This window comes from Lethenteron reissneri, chromosome 38 (genome assembly GCF_015708825.2).
Source record: "Lethenteron reissneri isolate LAM-NWPU_2019-01 chromosome 38, ASM1570882v1, whole genome shotgun sequence".
Classification (NCBI taxonomy): domain Eukaryota; kingdom Metazoa; phylum Chordata; class Hyperoartia; order Petromyzontiformes; family Petromyzontidae; genus Lethenteron; species Lethenteron reissneri.
Window position 1 is genome coordinate 12,639,635 of NC_083816.1, and position 19,263 is coordinate 12,658,897.

At 44.1% G+C, this 19,263-nt stretch overlaps 1 protein-coding gene across 3 annotated transcripts in view; it reads right to left on the reverse strand.

The window, feature by feature from the left end:
- Positions 1-4,006: 4,006 nt before the first annotated feature.
- TBK1 (TANK binding kinase 1) overlaps positions 4,007-19,263 on the reverse strand; it is a 29,789-nt gene continuing 14,532 nt past the window's right edge. For all 3 annotated transcript variants that reach the window (XM_061567293.1, XM_061567292.1, XM_061567294.1), the window contains exons 7-21: positions 18,171-18,281; positions 16,830-17,009; positions 15,661-15,857; positions 15,112-15,170; positions 14,738-14,829; positions 13,831-13,932; positions 13,617-13,692; positions 12,495-12,613; positions 11,256-11,332; positions 10,294-10,333; positions 9,390-9,491; positions 8,860-8,956; positions 6,779-6,927; positions 6,175-6,246; positions 4,007-5,664 (exon numbers count right to left, since the gene is read on the reverse strand). In XM_061567293.1, coding sequence (XP_061423277.1) covers positions 5,607-5,664; positions 6,175-6,246; positions 6,779-6,927; positions 8,860-8,956; positions 9,390-9,491; positions 10,294-10,333; positions 11,256-11,332; positions 12,495-12,613; positions 13,617-13,692; positions 13,831-13,932; positions 14,738-14,829; positions 15,112-15,170; positions 15,661-15,857; positions 16,830-17,009; positions 18,171-18,281 — 1,531 coding nt within the window. In that variant the 3' untranslated portion in view covers positions 4,007-5,606. The remainder of the gene's footprint in view (positions 5,665-6,174; positions 6,247-6,778; positions 6,928-8,859; positions 8,957-9,389; positions 9,492-10,293; positions 10,334-11,255; positions 11,333-12,494; positions 12,614-13,616; positions 13,693-13,830; positions 13,933-14,737; positions 14,830-15,111; positions 15,171-15,660; positions 15,858-16,829; positions 17,010-18,170; positions 18,282-19,263) is intronic.

Here is a 19,263-nt window from a genome sequence, read left to right on the forward strand (position 1 = left end):
GCACGTTGCCCCACGCCAGGCCGCGTGCAGGCGCCACGTGCAGGCGCGTTACCCTGGCAACCACGCGCCGTTGCGATCGCCATTGGGGCAGGCAGCACAGGACAATAGTAATAATAATGATGATGATATACTTTACCGGCCTTACATGGTATTACAAACAAGAGATCTACTTATGGTGTCAACCACGTTATAAACAATAATACATTTCGATTTTTATTAGCATATCATTCCCATTTGTATGAATATTTGTTAATCGCACCACATTTTGACAATTTGCATCCGTTGATTGCTTGTGTTGCAATCGAAACGTCGTGAGAAATGTATTGTTTTACTGGTAGGAACGAAGTGGACCAGACCACCAATAGATTAATGTGTCCGTCCGTCCGTCCGACTGTCCGTCCGTGTATCAACATCGCTCCCTACTGCAAACACTTGGCATGACACATGTAACATTCCCTTATTCCCTGAGATAGCTTTTAATTAAAACTTTGAAATTAAATAAAAACAACTCACAGCGCCCTAAAGCCTACAGCTAGGCCTAAAGCCTAGAACTAGGCCTGAAACTCTCCCTTCGTATCGTACCCCCGCGTGTGTGAAAGAGAGTTATGTTTAACAATGTTACATTCCCTCATGTTTTTAAATAGAAACATTTAAATTGAAAGCTTTTACATAAATCATTAAAACATTTAAATTAAAAATTAACTCAGCGCCCTAAAGCCTACAGCTAGGCCTAAAGCCTAGAACTAGGCCTCAATCTCTCCCTTCGTATCGTCCGATTTAGTGTAGCAACATCGCCCCCTACTGCAAACACTTGGCAGGACCCTAAAAAAACCTTTTGACTCAGTGGGGCTTTCCTGGCTTAACAAGTGTAATAATAAACTTCGCTTCAAATTTACTTTACTGAAACGCAGCACGTTTTTTTTTACACAGAGACAAGATACATTTATTAACACAGAGACAAGATACATTTAATCGCCTTATTTGTGCACGAAAAGCACGGCGCGAGGCCTAGTGCGGCAGGCTTTGCGAGGCCTACTGCGGAAAAGGCTTCGCGAGGCCTACTGCAGAGAAGGCTTCGCGAGGCCTACTGCAGGAGGCTTCGCGAGGCCTACTGCAGAGAAGGCTTCGCGAGGCCTACTGCAGAGAAGGCTTCGCGAGGCCTAGTGCAGAAGGCTTCGCGAGGCCTACTGCAGGGAAGGCTTCGCGAGGCCTACTGCAGGAGGCTTCGCGAGGCCTACTGCAGAGAAGGCTTCGCGAGGCCTACTGCAGAGAAGGCTTCGCGAGGCCTAGTGCAGAAGGCTTCGCGAGGCCTACTGCAGGGAAGGCTTCGCGAGGCCTACTGCAGGAGGCTTCGCGAGGCCTAGTGCAGAAGGCTTCGCGAGGCCTACTGCAGGGAAGGCTTCGCGAGGCCTAGTGCAGAAGGCTTCGCGAGGCCTAGTGCAGAAGGCTTCGCGAGGCCTAGTGCAGGAGGCTTCGCGAGGCCTACTGCGACAGGCTTCGCGAGGCCGTCCGTCTGTCTGACAAGATGGCCGCCCGCTCCCCCTGCAATCCGTGAACTAAATGAACTAAACAAGATGGCCGTCGCATCCGGCGCAGCCAATGACATCGCCTGTTGCATTCCTTGCTCTGTGGGCGCGCGAGTCAGTGGGGAGGGGGGTGTTGACGTCATTGCTCTGTGGACTCGCGAGTCAGTGGGGAGGGGGGTGTTGACGTCATCGCTCTGTGTGCGCGCGAGTCAGTGGGGAGGGGAGTGTAGACGTCATTGCTCTGTGGGTTCGCGAGTCAGTGGGGAGGGGGGTGTTGACGTCATTGCTCACCCCCCATGCACAAATCATTTTCTTTTTAACTCCTCTATACCCGGTCGATATCCCTGTACCGGTATTAGTATTATTCCTACCAGCCCACCCCGCAGGGTCCTGTTATTTTTTATTATTTTATTATTTCCCTTCTACGTGACGTTACCGAAAGAACCAAGAATAATAAGACATGTCTTTTTTTAAATCAACCCTGCTCTGTACACTTTTGGGGGGCGTCCATAAATGACGTCACGCGATTTTGGACGATTTTTAAATCCTTTATATTAAGTTCGCTTACTTGCTTACGACCGTGCAAATCTTTCGGTCGTTTTTTAACCCACTTCCCGTGATCCAATCGAGCTGACATTTTCCACACAGACTCGTTGTGCGTGACAATTAATGTTCGTGAAATTTTTTTTCCAAAATGTTACACTTTAAACTATTGTCATTGTAGTGCGTATTTAATGTGGCGCTGCACTCTGTTGTAGGAGAAAACATTTATTAAAAGTCTATTTAATTAAGTAGAACGTGTTGTTTATATTTATTTAAAGTTGCGCATTTTCACGTGACGTCACATTCCCCCCCCCCCTCGTCACACATGTCTGACCCCCCCCCCCGGTGCGTGACGTCATTTATGGACGGCCCCTTGCTAATCTGGTATAAAACTAAAATATAAATAATGAATTTCGATTTAAAGCTTTCGTGACTGCAGGGATTCATCTTCTTGGTTCTTTCGGTAAAGTCACGTAGAAGGGAAGTAATAAAATAATAAAAATAAAACATAAAATAATTCTCACGACGTTTCGCCCACAACGCAAGCAGCCGTCCTCAGGTTAAATGAACATTTCATTTTGCCAAACGGGATGAATACATTTTAGCAAACACATTTAAAAGTACATGTCGCCATTCGAACAATATATCACGGACCCTATGATGAAATGTGCAACATTTGCATGCAGTGTGAGACAAAATGGCCTTTTCGCTCGTGCAGGACTGCATCGACGTCAACTTAACCGCCATGTGGCGTTTTCTTGTCGACTTACAATGTCGACAGCGGGTTAAGTCGACAAATATCGCGTGTGGAAAGGCTCAGTGGTGCTAAATACTGGGCTACTTTACATACGTTTAAAGCACACGCATTCACTGCATGGCAATGCTGTACCGAGTTGTCACGGTCTATGATGTTAAACAAGCATTGGCTAACGTGGATAGCAAATTCAGTAGAGCAGCATTAAAGACGAAAGCGTTTTCTACAGCCATCTTACAACTGCAAATCAAGTGTGTGTAATTAGGCATATCGCGAATACAATTATACTCCAACATCACGTTTTATTTGCTTTTTAATTGTGCATAAGATTTACATGATATAATGCTTACAACTTCCCCTGACACGTGCATAGAAGTATGCTGAATCCATAACAAAGGACCCCACATTGATGTTCCTATTCAAATGTATAGTTGTTAGAGCTGCCCCGTGGGAGGGAGGATGGTCAGTTTGCCCCAGACCTCAGATGTTAAAGGGGCCCCCGAAGTGGAATTCTGCCCCAGGCCTCGAGGCACCCTCTTGGGTGGCCCATGTGGACTTGCCCCCCTCGGTTGACAGTGCTGCTCCTTCTAATGGCACATGCTGTGGCACGTTAAGTTACAGCAACACACACTTTAACTGATCTCTTAAAATGCAAAAGGGGAAGTGTAAGAAGCAAACCTTATTTTTATTTGTTAATATATTCAATGAAGTGGATGTTTTTTTAAGCATTTTCTTCTGGACTAAACATAGTATATGTGTGTAGAGTAATATTATACTTTACTTGGGGTCCTTGTGCTGTGATTTGGACTTCAGGAAACTGGTAACGGTGTACATCATAAGATACAATGATAGATCTGAACTGGACTGTTCACACTTAAACATGTTCTGTCGTCAAGCAATTCAACTCCAAAATGTTTGATACATTTTAACACGACTTCTCGTTATACATTCATTGGATTTCATAAGTCATTCTCAGCATTCGAATAACCAAAATAATGATCACGCATGGAGAAATACAAGTTTTGCAAATATGAAACATGTTAAATTTAAAAACACGTTCATTATGTGAAAGTTTCTCGTAAGGTTAAATTGTATTGTAATTAACCCAGTGTTCCAATCCTTTTTCAAATAGCACATACAAAAATCTGGTATATTTTACACAAAAATTTGCTGCCGTGATACATTCTCAAGTAAAATGTGATGGTTTTAATTCCATTCATGAAACAAACTAAATCCTCCGAGGCAAAGTGAAAAGGAACAGAATTTAACAGGTTATTTACATGAGATATACGTATATACATCAAAATACAAGCAAAATATTTACAGTAAACGTCATTTTAAAAAGCACTTTGGCATCCTGGATATTGCTGTATACGGTCTCATATAGTGAGATTAACTAGACATTCCGTAAGTACTATACCAGTTCAACAGTAAGCCATTTTATGTAAGGTGTGAGCTACCGAATCCCAAATTTGAAAATGAATGTCAGCTAAAATTGTACAAACACCTGCAGCTTTGCTAACAAATAAAATCCCACTTTGGGGATTGGCTCGGCCCACCATCCCCCCCCTCCCCCAGTTTGAAACACATTTAACAATTTGGGAAGTTTCCAGTAATCGTCGATGAGAGACACTGCTTTGCTATGGAAATGTGGAATTTTCACAACTGCCTCAAGACACCGGTCCCAAGTGTTATCCCACTGCTCATTTAAGCAGACACTGACGTTTTACTAGTGACCACGAGATTAAGAAAATATCATCGTAAACATGCTGCTGAATGCAATTTACATGCCATGTCTATGCAACACATATATCTTATGCAGTCAGCACGTGGACAAATCCTTAAAGAGAAGTGCAATTACACCCTAGAAGACTTTGCCAGTCTCTTGATTAGCATCACATCGACCGTTGTATTTACGTGACGTGAACCAGACATTCAAATTTTGACCGATGCTCAATATAACATTTTCAAAACTAAACACTGCAATACAATTTAAAAATGTGAAAGTGTGGTACACAAATACAAAAAAAGAAAAGGTTAATTCTAAATCAGAGTAACAAACCGAAGCTCTTTCAATTAAATGCCAGGGAATACATAAAATGTGGCTAGACATACATAAATTTATATATTTTGTTTATGAATAAATTGTTTTTTGTATGATTTAACAATGTGAACATGTAGTGGTCGAAAAGTGGGAAACACCATATACAATTCATGTTGAATGTTATATTTGAAAACGGATGCAAATTGTCAAAATGTGGTGCTATTAACATTCATACAAATGGGAATGAGATGCTAATCAAAAGCTCAAGCCTATTTAAAAGAATGGTAGATCCATGCACGTGTTAGTTTCATACTTATTGCCACCTGCACTCACAGACGCTTCCCGAGTAAAACAACATTGGATATTTGTCGGAGGGTGCCTGATGTAATCATGCAGCTGTGAGTGGTATTTTTTCACACGTCATACAGGTATTGAAATTACACTCCCTCATCTGTTCCCTGTACCTCTTCACGCCCAACAACAAAGCAACGGCAGATACTAACCCTGTTCCACTGTGGTTGGCAGGTAGATGCTTTCCCCCCAACCCTTCCACTCTTATTTTAGACCCCCCCCCCCCCCCCATGTGATGCCTCCAAAAAAACCCCACCTCAGGAATGCCAGACATCTGTTTCACTCCATTGTTTTGAAAGAACAAAAGGTTTATATTTTAAGAAATGGCTATTTGCAGGTCATGCATTCCATTCTCTCGCCAATGATTGTGATTTATTATTCACAGCAATCAGTCGAACATATTTTCTTCATCATCAAAATCAACCGATCCAGAGAATGCTCCCAACCTGTAGACAGAGAGGATCACGATTAATAAAAAAAAACATCACCAGTGATTAAATGGAACATGGGCAATGATGAATACCTCATTGTTGATTCACAAATTCATATAGGATTATAGTCTTAACACGCAATATTTCTCCAATTCATCACAGCTGCCAATCTGGTTTGTATTTAATAAAATATCTGTGCACGTTTCTGTGCTCAAATTAGGATGGTCAACAATCATCATCAGTGGTTAAAATTCCACATTCCTATGACAAGTGGCAAAAGCACTCTAATCACAATCATTCGTTGCATTCTTATCTCATTAAATGGTTGACTCAGCTCATAATTTCTCGGGGTCGATAAAATTTGGATAGTTTTGTAGGAAGACAAGACTGATTGACCTAAGGAGAAACTAACCCCCACCATGGGAATGTGGAATTTCCAATGCTGGCTCTGCATCAGATATGGGCACCACCCCCCCCCCCCCATGCTCTTTTGAGCAGGGAGATGGCTTTAGCTGGACTCCTTACCTCTGAATCATCGCCGTCTGTTTGTGCAGCTCCTCTGACATTTCTTTCACATTCAGCTTCAGCTGTTTCATGCTAAGAGAAGCAATGTGTGACAGGGCAAACATAGCTTTAGTTAGCTACACGATTGTTCAGGTACATGGCAGAACCATGCCTATGATACACATTTAATAATGCTCTGGATTGCCTAGTGAATTAAAGGTACTTCCTAGCTAACAAACAGTACGATTGAAGGTGCAACTGGTAAGCGTTAATACATTTCTGTAATTGAGCAGGGTTATAATAATACAGGAAAAGACAAGTTGGGAGGGAATTCCAAAGTCGAGCAGTGCGAGGAAAGAAGCAGAAAGAGAAGTGCCCCGAGACCTGCACTGTGGTGGTTGAACTCAGTATGGAGGAGACAAAACGGTCAGACTGGTAGAGTGAGTCTTCAACAGGGGTGGAGGAGTCAATAACATTCATGGGAACAGTAACAATGGCAGAAGCAAGTGGTTCTCTTGCAAGGGACGTAGACTGCAACAGTTATGGTGATGTTTGATCGCATCAACTGTGCCATTAACCTTGACCATGTGGTAAGGGCTGAACAATCTCCGTATGGGATACCCACCCAACACAGATGTTCTTCAGCATGGGCGGCTGCACGAGGTTGGGGGAGTCAGAGTAGTTGAACGTCTGTATGGCCTGCACAGGGCTTGGGACCTTGTTGTAGAGTGCCATAATCTCACTCACTGCACAGGGGTATGACTCGTGCATCCACTGCACGCAGACACGCAGACGTGCACACGGACAAGTCCGGTTATGTTGGATCATGTCCAAAAACAATCCACTTGAAAATATTGTAGATAGCACTGCAGCAGTACATATTATTGAAAAACCTCTGGAAGATGACATCACAGAATTACTTTAAGATTCCTTCAATTGGCTTCTTATACACCCTTATGCCATGTTCTCTAATGTTACGATATAGAGCAGTGGTTCCCAACCTTCTGAACCCACAAACCCTTAACATATTTCACAGATCACCATGCAGTAAAAAATAGTGTTTTGTAAAAATATCATCTCTTTGGTTCTTTCGGTAAAGTCACGTAGAAAATAAAATCAGATAATAATAGAATACGCCGTTTCGGTTGCAACACAAGCAACCATCATCAGGTAAGAATGAATGCTAAAACACAGACACGGAAACAACATAGGTAGACACACATGTAGAGAGAGACACACCAAGACACAACGAGCGAGACACACACACCAAGACAAACAGAAGGACAACGACTCTGTGCCGAGGCCTTATTATTATTTGATTTTATTCTCTACGTGCCTTGACCGAAAGAACCAAAGAGTAATTCCTGCAGTCACGAAAGCAAATCTAGTTAAAAAATATAATCGTTTCTGAAACAGGTCTGCCAATCATTTCTAATGGCTTTGTGACCCACCAGAGATCAGTTTGGGAACCACTGACCGAGACGTTTTTCACATGAATATAAAACCAAGTTTAGTCCTCAGGAGCTGCAAATATGCCAAATTAAGTTCTACCAAATTTTAATGTGATGATATTTTGTACAGTCATTGGTGACCAGGGAGAGACGTTCAAGTCGCTACACTTGACAGCCTGGTTCAATTAAGGACTCTGTTCTGACATGGGATGAGTCCCTCAGCAATCTGACAACGACCTGTTTGTACACCCTTTACCACTATCACAGTTAACAAATAATGCATTAAATGCACGAACAGTGGTTGTCTTAACGAGAGACTGACCCCTGCTATGGGAATGTGAAACTACCACCACTGGCTCAGGGTCTATGAAGGAGATGATTGCAAACCCCATTCCTTATTTGGTCAAGGAGACACTTTGACCTTTGATTTTACTTCGTAAATATATAAACAAGTGGATGTGCAGTATCTACGTGACTAGACCGAAAGACCAAACGAATATGTGCAGTAGTCAAGTGTTGTGTAGACACACACAATCGTGGAAAAGTGTCCCATTACTTAGTGATTGTAGCCATGAATTGCACACTCAGCATGTTAATGTAGGCAGCAAATGCTTTAATGTGTAATGACCACTTAATAGGTAGATAGTACAAAGCACCTGTAGCATGCTAAAGGTTGATCATTAATGCTTAGTGTTTAGTAACATTAGTGCTAATTCCCAAGATGCACACAGCCAGTCTGACACGGCTTAGCGGTCTTCAGTATTAATACCCCAGGCGCACACAGATCACATGTTGGATCAAGTGTCAGTCTTTAAACCCAAAGCTCATGCAGCGTTTTAATTAAAAAACAAATGTTTTTGGAATAAGTTTAAATCATTGTCCTTTTCCATTGCTCTTCGACTGCTGTTCATAAAATAACTATAGATTTTACAACATTATTTCAATCCACTGCTGGATGAAGGCTTCTCTCACCATGCCAGTATTGGGATTGTATTTGACCATTCTTCAAGACGCTGGCCAGCGGGGGTTGGAAGAGATGCTGCTCTTAACCTTTATTTTATGTTATTAGCTTAATGAATGATTTATTCTACAGTATCTGAACTCAACAGCGTTAGAATGCATTTGGAGACGTTTTAAAACATACGTTTGCACTGCTGTGCATGTGGCTTCCTTCAACCAATTCTAACGCTTTCAGTAAAATTAAATCTCCAGACAGAAGAGTGGCTGCAGGCTGGACGCAGTAAAAACATCGTACCTTGTTCAGTTTCTCCAGCAGCAAGTCCAGCACTTTGCAGTGATTGTTGCATTCCACAGCCAACACCACCATCGAATTTCGCACATCCAACATTGACCTGCAAAGACGGCACAGGGCTCACGTGTTTACACGATTCCAATAAGTTCCTCGTGTTGCCGTGCAGCATCCCTGCGCCTTCCATGTAGCTGTCCTCTCCTTCTTAACTCCACAGGTGCTTCTAATTTCCAATGTATCCCTTGCTCCCTGTCACCTTGTAAATACCCGTGTTCTGTGTGCCTCTCAATACTCAATCGTCCAAATGTTCCCTCTTCCCCTGCACATTATCCATTATTTGTACCTATCGATGCCTCCAACTGCTCGTGTGCCCATGGAGGAAGTGTTGCCACAATTGGGCCCGAAATTCCCACACCTCTGATTAGCACCATTGGCTACGTACGGTGCAAAAAAAGTTCAACACACATACATGGCCCTAGTTCTGCGAGTCATTCACATCGTAGTCTTGACGCCCAGTCTGGTTATGTGAATTGTACCTCAGCCATTCGTCGTAGGTCCGCTGGACAGCCTGGTATTTGGGTTGGCAGTCGTCTGTCAGCAAAGACATTGCTGCCACTGCATAAGTGCCCAGCTTTTGTCTGTGAACAGCCCACAAGCAAAGTTGATGCTTCGGTGCGCCATTCACTTAGCTTAACTATAGTTTCAGGAGAGGAACCACAACACAAAACTCAATTGATTTATAATGCTCATGTCTTAAAATTGAGCTGACACAACTTAAGTCCTTTGTTTAAATTCAGGCTATTGCTCTTTATTATTCAACAATATTTTCAAATTTAGAAATCTGCTGGTTTCAGCAAAGACTGCACAATAAAACACCATGTTAAATACATGCATATAATTTGGTAAAGTTATTTGATTGTTGTGGTAAATATCTTAGGGTTTATGCATACTATCGAAAGACCATGAATATAAGATGCAGCGCAATTAACCAATGTATATTTAGAGCACAACATTAATTCGGTACAAATGTATTCAATGTCATCCAAAGACAGATTCTTATCCAAAGGGTGAATTGAACCTTATGGCGGTCCCCCGGGGTACCAAAGTACCCTGGCTCTCGCACAATGTCCGTGATGCAGTCATTTTTAGTCTGTTGATGGTGGGCGATGTGGCAATCGACTCATCTCGACGAGCTGTACACGATGCACCACCACGGCGCGTACCGCGAGCGTTCAGGGTTTCGGCGCAATCGTCCTCGCTGCGTTTCGACATCGCGGAGTAGCACTGATTTCGGATTGATTGGTACCCCAGTCGCGGAGCTAAGTACACCCCTCGAAAAAATAGTGTTCCAGAAATAAAGTATTTAATTGCCTCGGCCATTTTGTATTATTTGGTACCCCGGGGTACCGCCATAAGGATACATTTTTTAAAAGTACTTACTTTTCAAATTTATGAATCTGTTCTTCATTATACTGCAACCCTAAAAGGAAATATATTATTATACTATCTATCAATCACAATGCAGGGTTCACACATTATCAAAGTGCTCCAATCTTTTAAACCAAACTGGATCTCACCTGCACCCCAAACAATAAAATACTTGCATATTTTTTTTTGGCAGGTGAGAAATCAACATTTACAGAGAATGGAATAATGAGCATAAATGGGTGAGGTCTCATTGAATGTTGTTAAAAAGGAAGGAAATGAATGCATTGGCTGGTGCAGCTACAGGAACCAGCTATGACCTATAATTATCTATATTCACCAAATGTCATATCCTGTGTTAAATATGTTCCAAGACCCTTTAACAGGACTAAATGTAAGTTGTGCTGCTATGCAGTGTATAACACCGAATATGGCCTGGTAGCACTGTGGTCAAGTGATTGACCTCACATTTGGATGAATGTTTCAATCCTGGTTTCAGGTTGACCGGGCCTACAACCCCCACCCCGAGGATGCTAAAGTGCCACTGTGTTGTTGTTGTTATTAACCAGAGTTATCCGTGGGATAGACTCAACCCATGAGAGGATTGTTTAATTTTCACCATTTCCTCAAAGCTGCCAACAGATAAGCACCACCTCATTGCTCATTTGAGCGGAGACACGTAGACCCGACCTCGTAGCGTGTGAATATAAATATTATACACAACACCACAGAGCTCACATTCTGTTACACAGCGCAGATACTATTTATTTTACCAGACAGGATTAGTAAATTATTTCGTCACAAAATATCTATGGCTGTCCCACCCAAACTTCCGAATTACCTTTCTAATCTATATATTTAAGAACAAATCTATTTAGGTGGCATGGAGGCCGTTGGCACTGGAAGAGCCCTCATTTGCCCAGGACTGACGGAAGCGAAAGTTCCACTTTAAAGGCTGACGAGCGAGCAGCGCTTACTTTGTTGCAACTTGTCCTTTTTGAACTGGTGGTATGTGGACAGAACTTTGTCCACCAGTACCCCGATCCTCTCCACCCTACACGGAGGTCACAGAAACATTGCATCAGTGTCAGTATGAGTTTATTTACTAAATATTGCTATTTATGGCTGGATAGTCAAGAGGTGGTCATTACAGATCATGTTGGTGTCCACACAATCACCATTGCTGCTTTACATCTGCTAAGTCCTTTGGTTCCAATATCAACAGCTGGTCTCTAAAGTCCTCTTTTGCAGCATCCCACAATCTGGTTCTAGGCCTTCCCCAAGGCTGCCAACCTTCGGGTACCACTCCAAATCCTGTCTCGGGAACCATCCCTCCTCCATCCTGTACCGATGATACACCCATCACAACTTCCCCTTGCTGATCACTTCTGCAAGTGTTTCCTGCCACTTTCTATTCCAAATTCCCATATTGGTAGGCCTAGGCTTCAATCAATTGCTAAGTATCACCTATAAGCAACTGCATTCAGAGGCCATAAGCTTATATTCTAGTTACCCTGTTGACCTTACTATTGTTGAAAATTGGTTTATGTAGTCCATAAAAAAATAATTGTGCTGCTACTGGAATATGACTGTTGGCTTTTGTTGCAACTCCTTGTTGTGGTAAAGCACCCAATTGATAATCAGAAAAACATGAGTACAAGTCCCGGATGTGGGTCAACTCGGTTGGTCACCATTCAAAATTGAATCAAATGCGAACCACTTTGTCGAAAAACAATAGTGGTGGTCCCATGAAGAACACAATAGCTCAAATCGGTTTTCATTTTCTCTCAATCTTTGCCAAGGAACTTCAATGGCGATCAATCTGAATGGAACTCAATGTGAAGGGTGATCATTTCATAGTCAATCCTAATAATGTCAGAGGTGGATCTGTAAACTTCCCAATGGGGGACAGTTTTGATATATCAAGCTTTGTAAATAGGGCCCTACATTAATAATAATGAATTAAATGTATTTCTCTGGGAAATGTAAATAAAAATACCAAATGTTGGGGTCGCCAGGATGGGGAGGAACGATTGCCCCCATCACCCTCTCCCCGGGATCCGCCACTGATGCGAAGGGCGATTATTTTCTCCGTTCAAGATTCAGTCCAAGTGGGAGTGAATGGGTAAAATTTTCCCCACCGTGTGCAAGGTTAGCAGGCGATTCAAACGTGGAAGTTTCCTGCTCTGCGCTCATGCCGCTGCGGGTGCACTCACTGGCGCTCGGCGGGCGTGGAACCTATCCTCTCCAAAGGCTCCGTCAATGGCTTCCCGGGCAGCAGCGCCTGATGTATCCCTTCCAGGCAGTCCTGCACGCTGTCCACCACCATCTGCATCTGCTCGCCACACCACGGCACATCGTGTCACCCGACCGCCACCACCGCAGTTGCCAAGGGAAGCGGATCCCCAGCAGGAGGTGGCCATATTGCTCACAAGTTCAGAGTGATGAGCTGGGTTTGAATCCAGGCTGGTGCCAGTGCTTAAATCAGGTTCTCAATGTACAGAGTTGATGGTCTCAGCCCAGTCGCAGCACAAAAAAACATATGGCAGAGCAGGTAGGACAAAGTGCTGTCCTCTTACTATGTGTAACTGTTCACTTTCAGTCGACCGTTCTTAAAAATTAAGGGATGCACTGCTCTTACGAGCCATTTTGTCACGTCAGCGAAAGTTGCCTGGATGGCAGTGATGTTAGCTCATGACAGTGGGGATATGTTAATGCCAAAGTTGTTTTCAGGATGTTGAAAATGTCAAGGATGAGGCAGAAGATATCGGTCATGGTGAGAGCGGTACCAGTGACTTTAGAGATGGTGTTGATGGCCAGAATTGTTCGTGGGGTGATATGATGGATGTGATGTTAGGCAGGGGCTGTGCTATTGGTGGTGATGTAGAGAAGGATATTTTTAAAAGGAAAGTACAGATGATAACCTCACCAATAGTGACTATGTTGAAGTCAGTGGTAGTTATGATGCTGGTGGTTGCGGTACTCATGATGGTAGAGGTGATTGTGTGATGCTGATGGTCATTTTGGTGCTGGCAATGGCGATGTTGGTGGTCGTTTTGGTGATGCACATGATTGTAATGGTGGTGATGGTCGTTGTGGTAATAAATTCTGGAAGTGCCGATACTGGTGGTTGCGGTGGTGATAACGGCCATGGTGGTACTGGTGATGGCATTGAAGATGCTGGTGGTCTAAGAGGTAAATAAGGTACTGGTCTCGCTGCTGTTGGCACTAAGTATGTAGAATTTATTTTGCACCGTACGTAGGTAAACCCTGCTAATCGGAGGTGGGCACATTGTGTCCAGTGCCGGACACAGTCACATGCCATGTATACTACCTACCTTCTTTATTTCTTCTTGGTGGTTGAGGACAGTTGAGTCCCAATGCCCAGACGACATCTGCGTCAGGGAGTCGTTCCTGCAGGGAAACACGTGCCCACAAGATCGTCCAACGTTTCATTTCGATTATGGTTTCTTTTCGACCCACACGTCCGAAATGCCGCACAGTGCCCGCGTAACGAGCCAACGTCTGGACGTGTGGGACCTGCGCACTTACATCTGCATGAGCATTCTCAACGTGGTCGATACAGCCTTCATCTTCTGCAGCAGAATCTCATTCAGGTTGTCGAGTTCCTTCATCTGATCGCTCCACACATTCCTGGGAGGGAGGAGACGCTGTTAGGAGCAACCTTAGTGCTGCTTGGCCAGGGCAGGGATGTTTGGAGGAGGACCGTTCCATTAGACTTAATGCTCTAAAATATTAATGACAGTTACTACCTTGCAGATAAGCAATTAAGCCACGTGTCCCAGGCTGTCCAACATTAATTTTAGAACACGTTTGCATCACTGCCATCTATTGGCTACCTAACAGTGCAGCAGGTTTGAGTTTGACAATTCTATGTAATCACACACCCCTAAGTCACAATGTGCTGCATCACAGGTAAACACCACTACGCCCAGCGAGATATAAACAACTAAGTAAAATTATGTTACACTTTGTATATCAAGTGCATTATGGACAAAGGTGGGACATGTAAACATGTATCTGACGATTAATGGTGAGATCAAATTACTAAAATTGTATTTTAATATGAATTACATAAATTTACCTTTGTTAGAACATGCCCATATAATGCCTGTCAAGACATTGCAATGTAAAATAAGTGCACAACCTGTAAAATTAGAACTGTTATCCAAAGAAAGAAGAGTAGGGGAAAAACAACTGTTTTTATTGCATTGAGAGAAAGCTGATAAAGACCGTCCGGCATGGCATTGGCTTGTTGCGGTGTTATGCCCCACAGGCAACGAAGAGGAGTAAGTAAGTATTGCATTGAACAATTACAAAAAGCCCTTTGCACATTGTTTCTGGCTTTAGCCCATCAGTCACTGGTCCACTGGGAATCGTCTATGTGTGTGGAATACTAAAGAGGGGAGATGCATGAACACTCGCTCACACCACTCACAGGATCCACCTTGCTCCTTTCCGCACGAGCACCTGAATGCTCAGCAGCGAGCTCGAGATCCTCTGCACCTGGTGCAGCTCGGCCGTCACAGACTGAGAAGACACGAACCGGAGGGTACGTTATAGCCAAAGTAATAAATGTGCTCTGCTCATGATCACGAGGGGCGAGATCAACAAGATAGATAATCATTGGAAGTCCCCGTAGTTCTCTTCTGTTATTTATTTCTCAGTGCAATATGCTGCTTCTCTGTATGTGGATTTAATAAAGTTGTCATTTCTTGCTAAGCGGCATAATCTCAAGGCACAATTGTGGTACAGGTTTGTCAACAGAATACGTAAATAAGCTGATGTAATATCTCCAAAGGGCACACGTACCTTTGCAAGAGAAGCATCCTGTACTAAGTTGTACTGAGAATGAAACTTCGGAACCTCAGCTGTTGTAATGCAACAAGAACAGAACATTCCACGCAATTACAAATGGGCAGTTCCACAATGTATTGCACACTCAAAAAGTCAAACTCATCTGAATAATACATGGATTTAAAGTTTGATGGGTACTTATCTATCATCAACATCGCCACGATCAATCCACTGGTAAAAGCTTCCCTAAGCCACCACCTGCATGTGAGCTGATCTCATTCCTCCATGCCCTTTGTGGACGTGCTCTCAGACCCATTCAATTATTTGGCTGCTACACTGTCATTATCCTTGACCATTGTCCATCATCCCTTCTGTGGTGTGTCCCACCCAAGACCACTAACTTTTAATCTTAGTTTGTCATTAAGTTGCAATGTTCTCCAATCTGTGTTCCTCATTCCAGTCTCGTATTCAGCAGTACAGTGACAAAGGGGTCTTTATAAAAATGTCCATATATCAACATTCTGAGCAGCTCTTGGGGAAGGTGATGCGATGGCTTGGTCTTACGCTTCATGTAGATGAAGCCAATGATCTTCATGGGGTCGGGGCCCAGCAGCATGATGGGTAGGTCCTCGGAGGTGGTGGGCAGCTGTGACAGCTGCGTGTTTCCTGCATAGTGCAGCCGGCGCCCCTCAAACAGAAGCTCTTGCTGTGCCGCCGCAATGCCCGTCTGCTTCTCGATCAGTTCCTGCAGGGACTTGAATCTGGAGGGGTGCACACCAAGACAAAGATCCCAGGTATATCCTTAACGTACTTTTGGGGCAAGCGCTGCGAGCGAGCATCTGTGAAGGCCGGCACGGCACAAGAGGGGGTGGGTGGCCACCACGTCCGGCTGCCTTGGTCTACTCCAATGGCAATATTTACACACTGCACCAGGTGCTCATTTGAGGCAAAATCGACCTTGGGGAGGCCCAGGACCAGTTCAGATAATGGTCAATGGTGTTGGCCATGAGAGGGAATCAAACTCGGATCGCCGGGTTCATCGTGAAGTGCGCACACCGCCACACTACTGCTCTCCCCACACATGGAATCTACTTGCTGTACTGTCTCACACAGCCACAAAGCTGTTCTGTAGGTCAGCATCTCAAGCAGACTCACCTAACTTTCGCATGATCCACCAACCCTGCCTCCTCTGAGTCAATGAATAACAGGAGTGCGCCCCTGGGTACAGGGCAAAGATGACGCAAGGCATATCGTGTGCATTTACAGCGTTACACCACTGCAGCTCTGCAATTTTAATGGATATAACGATAAGGATTGGCACTTAAATGCCTTAGAATCCCAAAGCACCTGGATGCCCTTTGGCATTCTAGCCAAGGGGAGTGAGTCAAGTCTGCCACGAAGAGGGGCTGTTGCAAAGTGGTTTTGCCCAATTGAGTAACTTGTGGGCAATATTGGACCATGACGCTGGCATACACGGCCTATTTTATAGAATATCGTTGTGGGATCTTTCGCATACACTGAGAAGCAGGCAGCACGAGTCATCGTTAATACACCCGCAGTATTAACCAGGGCGGCTGCCGAGCTTGAACCGCGGACCTCTGAAACCAGCAGCAAACACTCTGCCGCTCGACCACCTCACCGGCCCCAGCCACATCACCGCACCAAAGAACATGGCCAAAGGTCCGTGCTTAATCCAGAAAACAAGCGCAGCTGTGATCGGGAGGGCCACTCACTGCTGCTCGATTTGGACGTAGACCTTGAAAAGGGACAGCTGCGACAGGGAGAAGATGTGGAACACGTGGCGCGTCAGGATCTCGTTGGCGGCCGCGAAAAACTGGTCAAAGTTCCAGCAGTGCTGCTTGTTCACCTCCATGATGTTTGCCAACAGCGGTGTCAAAAGCATCTTTAGGCCCCTGGAAAAGCACGAGACAGCAGAGAGCCTGGTGAGCGACACTAGTCACAAGGTACTGGCCTATTGATGTTGACATGGGCACAATAGTAATAATCCTCGTATGTCGGAGTACAGAGCAATAACCTCATTCGTGAGAATACAGACATAGCCTCATTCACGAGCACGCAGCCATAGCCTTATTCAGTAATACACAGTAATAGCCTCATTCATGAGCACACAGCCAAAACATCATTCAGGAGTACACAGCAATAGCTTCCGACTCAAAACTTTCGTGACTGCAGGAATTCATATTCTTGTTTTTTTCGGTAAAGTCACGTGGATAGAAAAAATAAAAATAAATAAAATGTAAATAAAAACGACGTTTCGATCACAATACAAGCGATCGTCAATCAGGAGGAAAAAGGGGGGAAGGCCACAGAAGGCAAGCTGCTTTTAAAGGTTTAAAAAGGGCGTGGCACAAGCGTCCTGGTAACAGAACGAAGTGGGCGGGGGGCATATCTACCTTGGGGTCAGAAACCACCAAGGTGAAGCACAGAAGGTGACAGGAAAGGGATAAAGCCTACAAGGAGGAAACATCACAACCAGTTACGACTTAAAGTGGTTGATGACGTCCTTCCAATGATTGCTGAGTTTGTACCCATCATCTCGGTTGAAATTGTGTCCGTGTCTGTACAAATGGATGGTTTCATGAACAAATCTTTGTTGATAGGCAGTGGGCTTGCAAAGCACCATCGTCTTAGAGAAATCAATTTCGTGCGAGCCAACCGCATTAAAATAATGATCAGCCACGGCAGAGGTGTTGGTCCTACCGTGTTTCAAATCTGCCTTATGCTCACGAACACGGTCCGAGACATGTCTATCTACGTGACTTTACCGAAAGAACCAAGAATACCAATAGCTTTATTCATGAATACATATCAATACTGAGTAATAACCTCAATCATCATCGCTTCATTTACAGTTGGGGGTGACATCATGGTGACAATTGTCAAGTGCCATGACGTAATCAATAGCTATGCCCATAAAGTTTTGTTTCGCATGAACAGTGTCAAACTCATGTTGACAGCCCGGGGCAAGTCGTCTCCGTAAGGGTCTCCACGACGAGACCCGTTTGCTTAGTCTTTCCTTTGAGGGGGCGGTCTTCTGAGTGCAGGGCACTCGCCTGGACAGCTGGCAGGTGATGGGCAGCTCTTCGTTCCACACGATGGAGCCGCCCTCTTCCTTCTGCTCCCCGCTCACGGCGCCACGAGGCTTCTCTGCTGTGATGCGGTACCTGAATGATAACCCTCAACTTTAGTGCCAAGCTCAACATGCCACCTCTCCATTGTGACCTACTGCATTGTGAGATTGTGCATGCGCAGTGATGGGAAGTGCAATACAGTTTACAAGCTAAACAGGTTTTTATAACTACATTTGTATGTGCTATGAAGAAGGGCCATTGCCAGAATCGTCACCTATGATATAGAGGTTTCGATTAAAGGCAGCATTATCGATCTACGTTTTTATTTTTCAGTGGGGGCCACTGACTCCACGTCACGTAGACAAGTTTTATGAAGTCGCTCACATACGGACCTGTGCCCATGAGTCTATCTCTGGTCTCTAGGGCTCTCATCTCCCTCTCATGTGTCTCGATTTTAACTCGCTCATCTTTACCGCTTGTCTACAGCTCTATCCATGGTTTCTCTTTCATCTCACGCATGTGAATCTCTAGGTGTTGGAGAGCCATATCTCTCAGTGGGCCACTTATGGACCATGGGCCTCCAGTTGAAGAACCCTGAGCTGAAATGTATATCAGAGTACCAGAGAAGTACGGTAATCCACTACAGGCAGTCACCGAGATACGAATGTCTGACTTACGAACATCCGCACTTACAAACAAACCGCCAAAGAATGTTATTATTTTTAACCATTCGACTTGCGAACGTTTGGTCGTACTTAAGAACTGAACCACGGAATTATTTTGTTCGGCGAAGCAATCCTCTGTAAGATGTAATGAGTCCCAGCATCCCGATGGAACTCATTACACCCCTTTCAACAAGTAAGCCAGCATCAGGACTCAAGGTAAGTAAAAATGTAAGTTTATTTTCATGTTAGTTGATTTTATGTTTGATTTACTATACAGTATTTATTGCAGTATTACATGAAAATTTGCAATATTTGTTCTTCACTATGGGGACCTCATTTGCCAGTAAAAATATGATAATTGGTTCTTTACCCTTCTATCTGGCAACAAAACTGACACCTTTTTGCAAGGA